The sequence below is a fragment of the Amborella trichopoda genome, chromosome 7 (assembly GCF_054954075.1).
Source record: "Amborella trichopoda isolate Santa Cruz 75 chromosome 7, AtrichopodaSantaCruz75HAP2 v2.0, whole genome shotgun sequence".
NCBI lineage: Eukaryota > Viridiplantae > Streptophyta > Magnoliopsida > Amborellales > Amborellaceae > Amborella > Amborella trichopoda.
The window spans coordinates 36,069,153-36,086,034 of record NC_142342.1 but is presented as its reverse complement, the minus strand read 5'-3'; the positions used below and the strand labels follow the sequence as shown (position 1 = coordinate 36,086,034).

The following is a 16,882-nucleotide window of genomic DNA, read 5'->3' as shown; positions in this document are numbered from 1 at the left end:
TCTCCCTCACCAGAAGTGCATTCATTAAAGATAGACAAATCCTTGACGGGTATTGGTGGCACACGAATGTGTCCACTCTGGGCATCTCACTAAGCGTTTGGGCCTCATCTTCAAAATCGACTGGGAGAAGGCATATGACCATGTGGATTGGACAATCTTTGACGAGACTATGAATGTGTGGGGTTCAGACTGAGGTGGAGGAAATGGATGAAAGGTTGTTATTCCAGTCCTTTATTCTTTGTACTCATCAATGGTACTCCAAAGGGCTACTTCCCAACGTCTAGGGGGCCTTCGTCAAGTAGACCCTCTCTCCCCTTTCCTTTTCACGATCTTGGCAGAGGTTTTCAGCCAATCGATCTCAAGAATGTCTCAGACAGAGCATCTCACCTTCTTCAAGACTAGCCCTAGGGAACCAGTCATCTCTCACCTGCAGTATGTTGATGACACCCTCATCTACCGTGACGCAGTTCCCCAGGAAATTGAAACCCTCCGTGTCTTCCTTAAGTGCTTCGAGTTTTTTACGGGCTTTAAAGTGAACCTCAGAAAATCCACAATGATTGGGGTTGCTCTCTCTTTGTTGAGACCAGGTTCCTTGTTCCTGGATGGGGGTGTAAAGTGGAAGACCTACCCACTAGCTACCTAGGAATGCCACTAGGTCTCGGGAAGCCCAAAAAATGATAGTCGTCCCACATCATCGACAAAGTGGACCGCCGCCTAGCTGGCTGGAAAGGATGTTTTCTTTCCTTTGCAAGAAGAACTACCCTCATCAAGGCTACCCTAGCCAACACCCCCATCTACGTCATGTCCCTCTTTCATATGCCAGCGGTGGTGGCCAATCGCCTAAAGTAGTTCATGAAGAATTTCTTCTAGGCAGGAGACGAAACCACCAAAGAATACCATCTTATTGCTCGGGAGAAAGTTTGCTAACCCAAACACCTTGGCGGTCTTAGCATTCGTCTCCTAAGGAAACACAACACGACATTGCTAGGGAAGTGGTGGTGGCAGTTGGAGACTCAAAATAACCTCCTTTGGACACAAGTCATTTGGTGCAAGTATCGCATCCATAGCTACGCCTAGCTTCCTGGCGCAAACTCGACCACTAGATCTTCTGGAGCTTAGAAGTCGTTCTTATCCTCTTTAATCCTTTTCCAGAACAACATTTGTTTCCACTCCAGGGTAGGACATCAAGTTCTTTTGTGGTCCGACCTCTAGTTAAGTCATAACCCCCTCAATGAACTTGTCCCTGCCCTTTTCTCCTTGGTCACGAATAGGCTCTCCTCTATCGCGGAGGAAGTGCCCCTCTCAGGCTCACTCAGAGTTTGGAGTCCCTCCTTCAGGTGGCCCCTCTCATACCTCGAAACCTCAGACTTCCTGACGTTGTCATCCATGTTGCACTCTAGTTTTTGGCCTCCTCTGGCTCTGACCAAATCATTTGGACCCCTTTACCCTCGAGCAGGTTTTTTGTTGCCACCTTTTACAAGAAACTGCTGATGTTGCCTACTTTCCCTCTTTCACCTAGATCCATCGTTGTTCAGACCTGGTCACCCATCGCCCGACCCAAAGTTCAAGCCCTAACCTGGATCGTAATCTCACAAAAGGCTCTCACGATGGATCATCTCCAGCATAGAGGGTTTCCCATCCCCAATCGTTGTGTGATGTGCCTCATGGATGAAGAAAGTAACTCGCACCTTTTCATCCATTGTCACCTTGCTCACAACTTGTGGAGCTCTCTGCTCCAACTCTTCGGTCTCAATTGGGTTACCCCTCCCTCCATCCCGGCCCTGTACCATCTCTCCCTCGAAACCCCATGTTCCAAAGCAGGTAGGGATTTGTAGAAGGCGTCCATTGCAACACAGATTTGGGTCATTTAGATAAAGAGAAACACCAGAATTTTTCGTGGGGTCAAAACTGAGGTTCCGGCCCTCTTCCATAAGATAATTGTTGCAGTCATCTCCTGGGCAACAAACCACAAGCTTTTCAAAGGAATCCCCTCCACTATGTTCCTACGCCAATGAAAAAACCTTATCTACAACTGCTCCCCTAGCCAGTCTCAATCTTCCGTCTGGTCCTCTCCCCCTGAGGGCTAGACCAAACTCAATTGTAACGGATGCTCACTTGGCAATCCTGGCCCAGCAAGTGTGGGTGGAGCCTTTTGAGACCACCTCAGGAATGTTCTCTCTTCCTTCTTCTGGAACATTGGCCATGCAGTCTTACAGCTTGCTGAGTGTACGACACTTCTATCTGGACTTAGACTTTCGATCCCTCTTGGGCTCAACCCCTAATCATCGAAGGAGATGCTCAAAGCATCATCACTTGGGCCTGCGCCTCCTCATCTTGCCTCTGGTACCTCGCAACATATTTTGACGAGATTACTCCCACTTGCAGGGATATAGCGATCTCATGGAGGCATACCTGGAGGGAGTCCAACGCCCTGGCGGAACAGCTTGCTAGAGATGGAGCGCTATCAATTGACTTGTGAGCCCGTGTGACTGGGATTTTTGTATATGGCTTTCATTTTATTATGCTAGGGTTTTTGTACTTATTCTAGCCCTTTTTTTGTATAGGATTACCGAGGCCTGGTCTGTGGGTTTCCTCTACGCTTCATGTACTTTCTCTCTTTCTCAATACAGTTAACATTATAAATAAATAAAAAAAAATCAGCTTCTCATTACTCTTTTATCAGTCATGACTGCATCCCAAGCCAACCCTATTGATGGCATTCCTCTTGTGTCTTAGCAAGAGGTGTTTGGTCCTGTATCCTTTTTGGAAATAGCTAGGCTCAAAATGTGTAAAGCTCTTGTAAGTCAGACCCATAATGCATCACGTTCATCTTCAAGTTATTATGTCAGAGCCATGATTTGTGATGATCGCTTTTGGAGATGGATAATTCATTATTGGGTAAATGTGGATATGCATATATGCTTGAGTAACTTTGGCCCCTTATGTTTTAGATCATGTTTCATGACTAGCTCATGTTATTTCTTCGTGGTACACCTTGGAGTTTGACGCTTCTATTGAATCTTAATGTGAGGGTCTGTTTGTTGTGCAGCATGTCCCTAGAATTAATGGAGAAATTCCTTCTGTTGATGAAGAAATCTCCGATCATCAAAGACTTGTTGACAGGTATAGTCTTTTAGTTACTCTTCCAGTGATGAATTCAAAGAGGTTATTACGCAAAGAAACTGGCTTAACTGAGAGACTGTTAACAATTTTAAATTTGCTTATCAGGCTCTAGTATATGTATCGTGTACCCTTTTTTTGTTATGGTGACTTTCAGTTTCAAATACATCAAAAACATTGACTATTTATGATCCAAATGGTTGCCTTTGAAATTCCAGATTGGAACTGCACATTTCATGCTTCTTCCCTATGTTCATCAGTGGAATAACTTCATTGATGGTGGTGATGATTATTTTGTCTTTGTAGGTTACAACTTTATGATTTGATTGAGCGGAAAGTTGAAGGAGATGGTAACTGCCAGGTCAATTGGTTTCTTTGCTTTTACTTTGTTTGATTGAACTAACATGGGAATATGATGCCAATCTCCTTTTTACTCTGTCTAATATATCTGCGGTTGCATGCATGCATTTGTTTGCTTGTATGGCCCATTCAGTAAATGTTTCAAATATCTATATTTAACAACTTCATCCATGCAGGACTACTATTTGTTTAAATTGTGGATGTGCATGTTCTTCATGTGCCCTAGATGCTTAATTGTTCTTGTGTGCAAATTCTTTGCCTTCTTTGTAAGTTGTCTGAGTACCAATATTTGGAGCCTTAGCAAATTTGTAAATACTACTAGGGATTATTGGGCATTCCTTGTTGTATACCATAGTCCTTGGCTAACCCGTACATGTCAACTATCATCTATTCAATAGCTCAATAATGAATGTTGCAGAATAGGTTGATATTTGACAGTGACACATCAATTTGGAGATTAAATATTAATGTCCTAATGTCTGTTGTCCTCCTCTCTTTTATTTCCTTTGAAACTGGTTTGATTTTTGCTTCAATGGTTCTACCAATGTGCTTTTTCTTTATTCGGACACCTGATCTTTTGTTTGACCTTCCTCATGCCAAACTCTGAAGTGAATGAATGGAAGTGGTGGAGGTGGTCATATGATGGCTAGGAAAACTGTTGGGGTTGGTTTCTGGAAGGATCCTTGCTATAGAGGCGTGGAGATTGGTCTATGGGTTCTTTTTACCCTGTCCTTGTTCAACTTTAGGAATCAAACTGTAGGTTGGCTTTTAGCCAGAACTTTGGGGAGCCTGTAGAGCAACTGTGAACAGTTCCATGTAAGAAAACGACATTATAGGGGCTCACTAACTTCATTTGCGATTTTTGCATCTGTATGGACAACATTACTTCTCAAGATGAAAATGTAGACATGATATTGTTCTTTTTGTGATGATGTCTCGTGAATTATTGTTTCTAAAATGCTACTTCCATTGATGAATATCAAGCTGTCTATTTCCATTTTTTTTCTTATAATCTTTGTATATCACCTATTACCCATATTTAGTTTCTGTAGACATTAGTTATTTGATTATCTGAAATTTACATCCTTGCTAGATATATCAATTTATTGCATCTTATCTTTATGCCATTTAAGGTACTAAATTTGAATTCTTTTACAGTTCCGAGCACTTTCAGATCAATTTTATCGTTCGCCTGAGCATCACAAATTTGTGAGAGAACAAGTTGTTAATCAGGTTCGTGAGGGTATATGTGTTATTTGGTCTACTAGCCTTGCAATTACAGTTCAATGATGAATCCTTGTTTTATATATGTTTTGGGAAAGTACACTATGACCCCCTGGAATATGGGTTTACTGTGATCCATTTGTTATCACCATCCGAAATGTTAATCCATTGGGATCATGTCTTCTGTTAGGACCCAAACTCTCACTATAACCATCCTTCCTTTCAAAGGATATCGATTATAATTTTTTTTTTTTTTTCTGAAGTTGTTAGCTGTTGTATTAATATAAAAGGTATTACAGTAGTCCGTCGAGATAGCCCACAGGCTGGGCTTCTCGGCAAAAAATGGGCTTACCCAAAAGGCCCCTAGACAAAAAATGAGTGGGGCTTATAACAAATGCCCATTACAAAGGATATACAAAAGGCAGTGGATCCTGAAGGTTGAGAATACAAAAAAGACTAAGGTTTAGATGCAATGGTGTGCAAACCAGTCCCCGGGCTCTTAAGGATCCGCAACACGAGCACCCGTACCTTCCCTAGCCAGTTGGTCCCCCAGGGCGTTTGATTCCTTCCAAATATGCCGCCATAAGATGGCCGTATCCCTGCAAATGTGCATAATCTCATCATAAATCGAAGCAAGGTACTATGGGGGGCAGCAATTCCAGAAGCCCAAGTGATTATATTTTGGGCATCTCCTTCCACAATCAGAGGTTTTCCCCACACGGGATCGAATAATTTGAGACCCAAAAGTAGAGCCATAGACTCGGCTAGCTGGGAATCAGCATGGCCAATGGACTTGGAGAAAGAGGCCAGGATATTGCCATGGTGGTCTTTGAAAACCCCAAGGACTCCAGCTGGGGCAGGGTTTTCCAAAGGAGCACCCATCAAAATTCAGTTTTGTGCGGCCTGCTGGATGGGGAGACCAGTTGTTAGCTCATACAACCCGAGGTAGTTGGAGTCGGAGGATGTTTTCCCAATTTTGTAGGAAAGTCGATTTTTTCATAATCCATGGGATTATGATATCGCAGGAGTACTTTCATGTAGTTGGCCACATTTTTTGTCCTCTTTTCATCAACTTTAAAACCTGTTTCTCTTGGGGATATGCTCATTTGAGTATCCTTTATTGTTTTTAGTGCAATATTTATTGCAGCATTTTTTGATAAAAGCTGTTTTTTTTCCCTTCTGCAGCTGAGTTCTCATGCTGATATTTATGGGGCATATGTGCCAATGGCCTATGATGAGTACTTGATAAAGTTGTCAAGGCAAGTTTTTGCTCGTTTCTCTTTCTAGCAGGGTATTGTTATTGTTCACTGTATTTTGGTCATGATTCTACCTATTCTTTCTTATGGAAATTAGAAATGGTGAGTGGGGTGATCATGTCACATTGCAAGCTGCTGCTGATAAGGTATAATATTTTTTATCATATTGTTCTAGTTTTCTTCACTTAATTGTATAACATGACCTTGTCTCATGGCATGACCATTCAGAGAGAGTGTCACATGATTTGGATGAGGCTCCTCTCATTAGAAAATGCAAAATACATAATTTTTTCTCTATCATTAAAGCAAAAAAAAAATACTAAAATAAAATTACCAAAAAACTCAAAAAAAAAAGAAAACAAAGGTAAAAAAAAGAGCAACTCTCAAATATTATTGCTTTAGTTTTGTTGCATGGCATCTATATGCTGAAAAAGCGAAGATTGTTGGTATGCTTTCTAGATGCCCAACAACTTGAATGGGATGTGAAGGTATTTCCCAAGGATTCTGTTCTATTTGAAAGGTAAGCCAGGTTAGGTGGACTAGTTAGAATGATAGACACGGGCACTTGTGTTCAAAGGAAAGTCATGAATGATAGATGCCTTGCTGAACCTCCACAATTTGCTTTCCACCAATGTCCTAACCTAGCCTTAGCGACACAGAAAAGAGCCTAATTTTCAGTAGGGTGTAGGAGGCCTTCTACTTCAGTTTCTTGCACTGATATAGCCCATCAGGGCCATTACCTTGAATTATACAGGCACTGCATCTCATGAAGAATGCCTTAAGCTTCCTTGGATTGTAGTTTGTCTATTGCCTGTTGAGCAATTCTCGAACAACTTTGAGTCATTATCCTTATTAAAAGTATTGCACCTATATGCTATAAATGAAGTTGGGTTTATCTGACCCATTGATATCCCTCAAATGGATTTTGAAGTAAAAGAACCAGCATATGGCTTCCACATAGTTGTTACAGGCAGGAGCGGGTTTGGAAGTGGGATCAGGGAATGCCAAACTACCATAGGGTGGAAGCTCCCTAGTATTAGGATCAATATTCGTACATTCAACAAGTTAAGGAGCTAGATCCTGGGATGCTTGGAAGCAAGATCTCATTTCACTAGGATTGAGGTTTTGACGTGGAGGGATCTAAGCTCCACTATACATAAACCGAGATCAATTAATAGTATATGACAAAATTAGGATCAAGCCAATGCCCCGCTCGATCCATTATCATACACCTTAGCTTATTACCAATGCCATAGTTATAGTACTACAATAATATAGTTTAATAATAGATCCTGGGATGCTTGGAAGCAAGATCTCATTTCACTAGGATTGAGGTTTTGACGTGGAGGGATCTAAGCTCCACTATACATAAACCGAGATCAATTAATAGTATATGACAAAATTAGGATCAAGCCAATGCCCCGCTCGATCCATTATCATACACCTTAGCTTATTACCAATGCCATAGTTATAGTACTACAATAATATAGTTTAATAATATTATAAATTGGCCTACTATGATATTAAACTATAGTTTTTTAATACCATAATTTTAGTATGCCACGATGCATATTGCACCACAATTCAACTTATTCTAAAGAAATGAATCTATAATATCCATGATGTAAGATGCACCACAATTTAACATATTTTAAAGAAATGAATCTATAATACCAAGGAGAGGAGCAATAGTTCAATTAATAGTATAACTCATCTCCTTGGAGGGATCTTACAAGCATGTAGACCGAGATCCCATTTTATTGGGAGCAAGATCCCTATTTCTCTAAATCTAGCTCACTCTAAGATCCCTTAGAGGAACCATAGGATCGAGTTCCTATGGTGGGACTACGGCCTTATCTCCACGGTTCCCACAACTATGGGCTTCTGTGTTTCCAAATAAAATTAAACGATGTGAATCCTAAGTTGAGCTAGTGACAGGCAACTCACCTAGGTCATTCCCAAATTTTTTCGTGAACCTGGATGGCTAAGGGGAAGTCCTCAGGATATTCCGCAAGACTGGATGACTTATCAATTACTCTTCTCTGCTCCGAGTTTGCCGAAAACTTTGCATCATCTTTAGGTTTGGGCTCCTTTCATGAGCCCTTCCCATCTTCATTGGTGGATATTATTATTAAACAGATATTCAGTGAGACTAGATGGCTTACATGTCCTTCTCAACTCCAAGTTTACTTGGGGAACACATCATCTGTACGTGTGCTTATGTCATGAGCTCTTCACAGCTTCGTTAGTGGATATTCCTATGTCAGATATGGGATGGTCTACAAAGAGACCATTTACCTTTCGTTCAAGGAGGTTACAACTATTCCCACTCATTAGATGTCAAATTGGATGGCTTGGGATGAGTCACAAAGTCCGAGATTTTTTTTTTTTGGAACTTTGTGTTTAATCAATGACACTACAACCATCCATTTTGAAATCTAAAAGAGAGAAATGATTGTGACCTCTTTGTAGAAAAAGTAAATGGTCTCTTTGTAGACAACCCCATCACATATTTAGGTACATGGTTATTGCATAAGCCCTACCCACCTGCATTGGTGGAGATTCTTAAAGGTTAAAGAGTTGTGGCAAACAGTGATGTTGGATGCTTTGAAGTTGTTTAGATTATGGATGGAATATATAAAGATTTGCTTTTTTATGCATACCAAATATAGGGGGATAATCTTGTTTCGACACAAAATTATCCAATACATAGGGGTTTTACTAGCCCTGTCTTATTCGATGATACTGGGGGTACTTGTATATGTAATGAGAATTTTTGCTCGTCCTATAAATCCAGAATCATTTGACTATCAGATGGTTTGTTATTTAAGAACTTCTGCAGTATTGACAGTGTAGTCCAGAGCTCCATTAAGTTACCATGTCAAATGTAATGGTTTGGAGTGTTGAAATTTTTAAGCTATAACTCCTGAACTATGTTTTCATTTTGAGTGGAACTTGCCTCCAGCACTGTACTTCTCTTTTGGGATCATTAAGAGAATCGTTGCTGTCACCATTATGAGAATTTTTGCTCGTCCTATAAATCCAGAATCATTTAACTATCAGATGGTTTGTTATTTAAGAACTTCCACAGTATTGATATAGTGTAGTCCAGAGTTCCATTAAGTTACCATGTCAAATGTAATGGTTTGGAGTGTTGCAATTTTTAAGCTATAACTCTTGAACTATGTTTTCATTTGAGTGGAACTTGCCGCCAGCACTGTACTTCTCTTTTGGGATCATTAAGAGAATGTTGCTGTCATCATTATCATCATCATTCGGCAGATGGCATTCCAAGCTATTGTTAATTAATTGCAATAGTGAATATTATAGAATGTCATGTGCATTGTTTCTTTTGGTCTATTTGCAAATCTGCTCAAAGAATTAATTAATTAGAATTTAATTTTGTTGTGATGCTATTTATGTTTCTGTATGTGCAGTATGGAGTAAAAATATGTGTGATTACATCTTTCAAGGATACGTGCTTCATAGAAATTCTTCCAAACGTTCAAAAATCAAAGAGAGGTATGTCTCCATATTTTTATGGGCAACTATGAAGTTCCCCTGTAGGAGTTTGGTTATGCAGTTCTGTGCTTTAGAGCGCACTTATGTGCATGGGATGTGCCAACATATGTATATAAATGGTAAGTATACTATGAGCTGATGGACTAAAGGAAAGCATAATCGTTTGGGGTTATCACCGAGCCCCATTTTGGGGTCATAATATCAGCCTATCATTTTATTGCACATCTGTGACCTCAATACACATGGTTTTACATTGGCCATTGATAGTAGACCATTATAAATTGATAGACTACTCTACTCCATTGAGGAAGATAAGTAATCGGGGTGGGAAACGGGTCGGGTCGGGTCCACCCATGGACCCAATGGGTTGACCCCAGTGGGCTAGGTCTGGACCCAGACGGTGGACCTGACACGTTAAGTTTGGATGCAGTTGACCTTGATCCAACCTAGTTCGGGTCCGAGACCGATTCCTGCTTGGACCCTATCGGGGGTCGGTTTGGGTCCAGGCTTGGGCCCTAGTCAACCTGACCCAGTATATATTAGTATAAAATATATATAAATAATATAAAATAATTTTAATATACTTTTCATTTAAAGACCTGGATTCGGCCCACCAGACCTGGTGGATCAGGTCTAGGGCCAATTGACTTGCCCGTCTCGATCCTGGTCAACTTCGGATCTAACTTAGACCTATTTGGGTCTGGGTCTAGGTCGACCCTGATCCGAACCGACCCATTCCCACCCTATCTTGGAGACAGGTCTCTGCAATCTAATAATATAATGGAAGATGAACATGTTGCAATGGATTTCACAATAACTCGGCATTTTTTCTTTGTTATTGCATTTTTCTTTTGTTGGTTGAGGTGGGAAGTTATGGATTTTGGAATTTTGTTGTGCAGTTATTTTCTTGAGTTTCTGGGCAGAGGTTCACTATAACTCAATCTATCCAGCAGGAGGTCAGTTAACACATCCTGTCCCATTTTATGCTATCCCTTCCATGTTTATTCTTAAGCAATCAATATAAAGCGAAGAAAGTACAAAAAAGAGCATCAAAAAGCTCATCTGACGCAATGTTTATGCTGTTGTCAATGGGATCCACAGATTCACCAACATGGGAAGAAACTAAGAAGAAGAGAAGGTGGTGGTTCTTTGGGAATAAGCATTGAAAGTGGTTCGTGAATGTGGTTTCTTACTGAGCTTCTCTTTTGTGTTAAACTGTTTGTTTATCAGGATGAATTTTCGGGAGCAGATGCCATCGATTTGTACCGCAATGTGAAGAGATATGTATAAGAGTGTGTGGATTGGGGTGGCATCTCCATACCCTCTGTCTCTATCCGATGAGAAATTTGACACCCAGTGTTTCTTTTTGTCCTCCCCCGTGCTTACTAATTTCGTACCTTTTTCATTTTTTTTGTCAGCGTGAGTATCATTCATTTGTACATACATGTTCCATTCAATGACTGCGACTCCAGTTTATTTTCTGTTGTATTTCTTCTGCATCTTATTTTCTGATTTTGAGCCCCTTTTTAAGTGTTCGGATTTTGGAATCAGCCTTGGGCTTGAGCGGTCCCGAAAAAACGAAGGAGCAAAATGTTGAGCGCTATTTTGGTCATTTTATAATGAGGGTATTGTGGTGGGGGATTTTTATTTTTTTATTTCTTTGACACAATGTTGACCTTTTATTCTTTAACAAAAACAATTGCAACAGAAAATACAAAAGGGTGCGGTTTGTATAGAGCCTAGGCTCTAAACGATCAAATTAGAGCCCACTTTCAAATGGTGTTGAGAAATATAGTTTCAATATTGGAAATCTTTGTGATAGCCTTAGAATATATTTTTATATTTATTTATAAAATTTAAATCTTCAAAAATAGTGTAGATCGACAGATATATGAAAACTTGAAAATCTTGAAAATTGATGGTCCAAAAATGTGTTACAAAATATGTTATTTTTAAAATTTGAAATCTTTTTTTTTCCTTTCATGTCCATGTTTATTGATGCCAAGATGATCAATTTGAAGATATTTGAGCATCAAAACAACCTCTCCTAGTGAAATGTTTTAGGTTCAAAATTGATTGTTTAGAGCTCTATATAAACTTTTCCCAATACAAAAACAAGCTATAGAGGATGTAACCTGCCTATTCATTATATACCTAATTCTTCATTATGAAAAAAGCACACAAGGTTACACCTCAACAAATTATTAATTCTTCTCCTTGTTTTGCCAATACATGAGTTTCCATATTTTCTTATTGTACAATTTCAGCACATTTAAAGAATCTTCTTCAATTACAGGGCAATTTCTTATATTACCTGCAAGTGCTATTTAACATCCTACTCATCTGTAAACATTCCAATTTATGATTATTTTGCAATTAAATAAAAAAATATGGATAAGGTGTTAAATTCTTGGTCTCATAGGTGATTTGATAAAATAAATTTGCTATTATTATATTCTGACCAAATTTCATAGTACTTTTCAATCCTTGCATTAGTGATCTGAACACTTCATTTGCTTGCTAGAGGGTCAGGTCATCGCCTACACATTGCAGCCATCCGAAGGTTTCCAATTTTACAACCCCAGAGAGAGAGCGGGGAGGCACATCAAATGACACAATCTTGATACTTATACTATACTATCTATCATATATAAAAACGTGAGGTTTGTGTAAGGCACCCTCCTTATACCTTGGAATTAAGGTGAAAGAGAGAGAAGCATATGAAATGAAATAATCATGAAAAGTTGATACTTACACTACGTCATATATATATATATATATATATATATATGAATCTGGGCCGATCTAAGGGTCACGATTTTATTTTATATTTGAATTTTAATTTTTTTAATATAAATTCAAATCACTTGAAATTTTAGGCATTCATTCTTCTCATCAAGGTGCAGCTAATAAAAATATAATTCGTAAAATAAAAATTGATCAAAATACCCCCAAAATATTTTGGGGGTATTTTGGTCAATTTATATTGTATGAATTATTATTTTTATAGTTTTATTAGATTCTCCTATTTTTTAAGAATAGATGGTCAAAATTTCAAGTGATTTAGATTTGTATAAAAAATATGAAAATTGAAATACAAAATGAGGTCATGACCATTGGATTGGGCTTAGATTGAATCTGGGTCGTTGGCTAACACTGTAGCTGTCAGCCCACGGGCTGACAGGATCTTTTCCCTATATATATATATATATATATATATATATATATATATAGGAAAAATACCTTGTGGGCTCAGGTGCGTACTGCTACAGTAAACGCCTATGGTCCAGATTGAATCTGGGCCGATCTGACGATCACAGATATCCGATAGTGTTTGAATTTTAATTTTTTTTTCTACAATTCCAAATCACTTGAAACTTTAGGCTTGTGTTCTTCAAAAATAGGCAAATCTATGAAAGATATCAAAAAAAAAATTTACATGAAATAAATTGACCAAAATACCCCCAAAATATTTCGGGGGTATTTTGATCTGTTATTTTGAAAATTATTTGTTTATATTTTTATTCGGTGAGCCTTGATGAGAAAACACACGCCTAAAATTTCAAGTGGTTTGGATTTGTAGAAAAATAATTAAAATACTATCGGACATCTGTGAGCGTCAGATCGGCTACAGAATGACCCAGATTCAATTTGGGCCATTCGCCTATGGGCATATGGGCGTAAAACACTGACTCCTATATATATATATATATAGGAAAATGCTGAGATTGACCCATTAGAACATATGAGCCCAACGATCTATATTGAATCTAGCCCGATCTGACTGTCACGACCTTATTTCGTGTTTGAATTTTAGATTTTTTTTCTATAAATCCAAATAACTTGAAATTTTAAGCGTTTATTATTCTCATCAAGGCACACCTAATAAAAAAATTTATAAAATAATTAGTAAAACTAAATTGGTCAAAATACCCTAAAAATATTTTAGGGGTATTTTGGTCAATTTATTTCATGCAAATTATTTTTTTGATATTTTTATTAGATTGTCTTATTATTGAAGAATATAAGTCTAAAATTTCAACATATTTGGATTCATATAAAAAAAATTAAAATTAAAATTAAAATACAAAATGAGGTCGTAACCATCAGATCGAGGCTCTAAACAATCAAATAAGAGCCTACATCAAAAATTTTGCTAGAAGCGGTTGTTTTGATGTCTAAATATCCTCAAAGTGATCCCCTCGACATCAAGATGTATGAATATGAGAAAAAAATGGATTTCAAGTTTGGAAATAGTGTATTTTGTAACGCATTTTTGGACCGTCAATTTTTAAGATTTTCAACTTTTTATAGATCTGTCGATCTACACTATTTTTTAAGCTTTAAATTTTATAAATAAAAAATATATGTTTTAAGGCTGCCACAAAGATTTCTAGTATTGAAACCACATTTCTTGATACTATTTCAAGGTAGGCTCTAATTTGATTGTTTAGAGCCTAGGATTTTCGGGGGTATTTTGGTCATTTTTAATTCTATAGATTATTTTTTTTTATATTTTTATCAGGTGAGGCTTGATGAGATGGATATTCAACTAAAATTTCAAGTAATTTAAATTTGTATAAAAAAAATTAAAATTAAAATACTCTCGACCGTCAGATCGGTCCAGATTCAATTTGGGCCATTTGGCCTATCCTATATATATATATATATATATATATATATATATATATATATATATATATATATATATATATATATATATATATATATATATATATATGGAAAAAGCTCTTGTCAGCCCATGGGCTCATGGAAGAGTGTAAGCCCAAAGGCCCAGATTGAATCTAGACCTATCCAATGATCACAATTGTATTTTGTAATTGAATTTTAATTGTTTTTCTACAAAGTCAAATTACTTGAAATTTAGAGCACCTTTTTTTCAAGAATACTCGAATCTAATAAAAATATCAAAAACATAATTCACATAAAATAAATTGACCAAAATACCCTTGAAAACTTTTTAGGGGTATTTTGGTCAATTTAATTTATGCCAATTATTTTTTAAATATTTTTATTAGGTGTGACTTGATGAGAATAGTTTATGCTGCAAGTTTCACGCTATTTTGATTTATATAAAAATATTACAATTATATTATCGACATTCAGTTATGATTGTCAAATCGGCCAAGATTCAATTTGGGCCGTTGGAATTACACTGTTCCCATGGGCTCACCCTAACATCTTCATATATATATATATATATATATATATATATATATATATATGGAAAAATGTTCCCAATGACTCTAGGCGAAAATAAACATTGATTTCTCCTACCCTCATCACCGTCCAAAGTTCATCGCACAATCACGATTGTTCGGTAGTATTTTACTTTTTATTTTTTTTCTACAAATTAGAATGATCTGAAATTTAACATGTGTGTACATATTAGTGATACGCACCTAATAAAAATATATAAAAATAATAATTCTTGAAAAACATATTGACCAAAATACCCCCGAAATGTTTTTCGGGTATTTTGGTCCATGTTTCCATGTAAAATATTTTTTGATATTTCTTGTAGATTGTCCTTTTTTTTATGAACACACGTACCAAATTTTAGGTCATTCTGATTTATAAAAAAAATAAAAAATAAAATATTACCGAATAATCGTGACCGTGCAATAAACTTTGGACAGTGATGAGGGTAGGCGAAATCGTTGTTCATTTTTACCTACAACCCTTCAAATTACAAAATTTCAAGATAAAAAGAGTTGTAAATGGTGGATTTATTAATTTTATAGTCTATTTATTAAAAAATTTTATTTTTTTGGAGCAATTTTGTAAATATTAGTACAAGACAAATGATACTTTTATCATCTTTATAAATGGTGGTAAAATTGAAATTTTAGATAAAGGACAATGAAACTCTACAAATAAAGTCCCAGGGCACTAACTTCCAAAATACCATTGTATATTTGTGAAAAATTCAAAATTGTCATTGCTTAATGATAAGCTTACCTATTTAAATAATTTTTTAATAAAAAAGTAACCATTGTTTTGAAAAATACACCCATCATAACCCCTTCTAACTTGAACCTTTGTATTTTGAGGGGTTGTTAACCTAGACAAACTCATCTATATGTATATATATATATATATATATATATATATATATATATATATATATATATGGAATATGCTACGGTACGCCGATTCGTTTACCACTACAGTAAATGCCGAACGGCCCTGATCGAATCTAGGCCGATATGACGATCACGGTTGTCCGGTAGTCTTTCACTTTTCATATTTCTATCTACCAATCGAAATAATCTGAAATTTAGAGTGTGTGTTCTTTACAAATAGGCGAATCTACGAAAAATATCAAAAAAATATTTTCCACGAAATAAATTAACCAAGATACCCTCGAAACGTTTCAAGGGTATTTTGATCAATATTTTTTTACTAATTATTATTTTTTATATTTTTATTAGGTGCACCTCACTAAAATGTACACATGCTCCAAATTTCAGATCATTCCGATTTGTAGAAAAAAAAATTAAAATTCAAACACTCTTGGACAACCGTAACCGTCTGATCGGCCCAGATTCGATTTGGGCCGTTGGACGTTTACTGTTGCGGTGCGCTCACAAGTAAAAATGAGCCCCACAACGGCCTCGATTGAATCTGGGCGGATCTGACGATCACAGATGCCCAATAGTTTTTAAATTTTAATTGTTTTTCTACAAATCCAAATCATTTGAAATTTTAAGTGTTTTTCATAAAAAATAGGTAAATCTTCAAAAAATATCAAAAAAATATTTTACATGAAAAAATTGATCGAAATACCCCCGTAAATTTTTGGGGGTATTTGGTCAAATTTTTTTAGGGATTATTTTTTTATATATTTTTATTAGGTGCGGCTTGATGAGAAGAACACGCACATAAAATTTCAAGTGATTTAGATTTGTAAAAAGATAAATTCAAATACTACTGGACATTCGTGATCGTCTGATCGGCCACGATTTAATCTTGGTCATTGGGCTAATTTTTTCTTGTGAGCCCACTTGCTCACAGGATCATTTTCATATATATATATATATATATATATATATATATATATATATATATATATATATATATATATATATATATATATATATATATAGAAAACTCTTCCCAACACCTATAGGCGAAAATGAGCAGCGATTTTGCCTACCCTCATCACCATCCAAACTTCATCGCACGGTCACAGTTGTCTGGTAGTCTCTCAATTTTCATTTTTTTTTCTACAAATCCAAATTACTTTAAATTTTGAGCGTGTGTACATCTTAGTGAGATGTGCCTAATAAAAATATAAAAAAATAATTCGTAAAACATAAATTTACCAAAATACCCTAAAAAATTTATGGGGGTGTTTTGATCAATTTATATTTTGT

The 16,882-nt window shown here is 36.6% G+C and overlaps 1 protein-coding gene across 5 annotated transcripts in view; it reads left to right on the top strand.

Moving 5' to 3' along the window:
* The window catches only part of LOC18422764 (OVARIAN TUMOR DOMAIN-containing deubiquitinating enzyme 12), a 29,737-nt gene extending 18,774 nt beyond the window's left edge, over nt 1-10,963 (top strand). For 4 of the 5 annotated variants that reach the window (XM_020671595.2, XM_020671588.2, XM_006827363.4 and 1 more), the window contains exons 4-12: nt 3,050-3,123; nt 3,427-3,481; nt 4,639-4,713; nt 5,890-5,963; nt 6,058-6,106; nt 9,398-9,482; nt 10,382-10,438; nt 10,584-10,620; nt 10,713-10,963. In XM_020671595.2, coding sequence (XP_020527254.1) covers nt 3,050-3,123; nt 3,427-3,481; nt 4,639-4,713; nt 5,890-5,963; nt 6,058-6,106; nt 9,398-9,482; nt 10,382-10,438; nt 10,584-10,620; nt 10,713-10,758 — 552 coding nt within the window. In that variant the 3' untranslated portion in view covers nt 10,759-10,963. Of the gene's footprint in view, nt 1-3,049; nt 3,124-3,426; nt 3,482-4,638; nt 4,714-5,889; nt 5,964-6,057; nt 6,107-9,397; nt 9,483-10,381; nt 10,439-10,583 lie in introns of all 5 variants that reach the window. The other variant, XM_088871863.1, reaches the window with a different exon arrangement.
* Nucleotides 10,964-16,882: the final 5,919 nt, after the last annotated feature.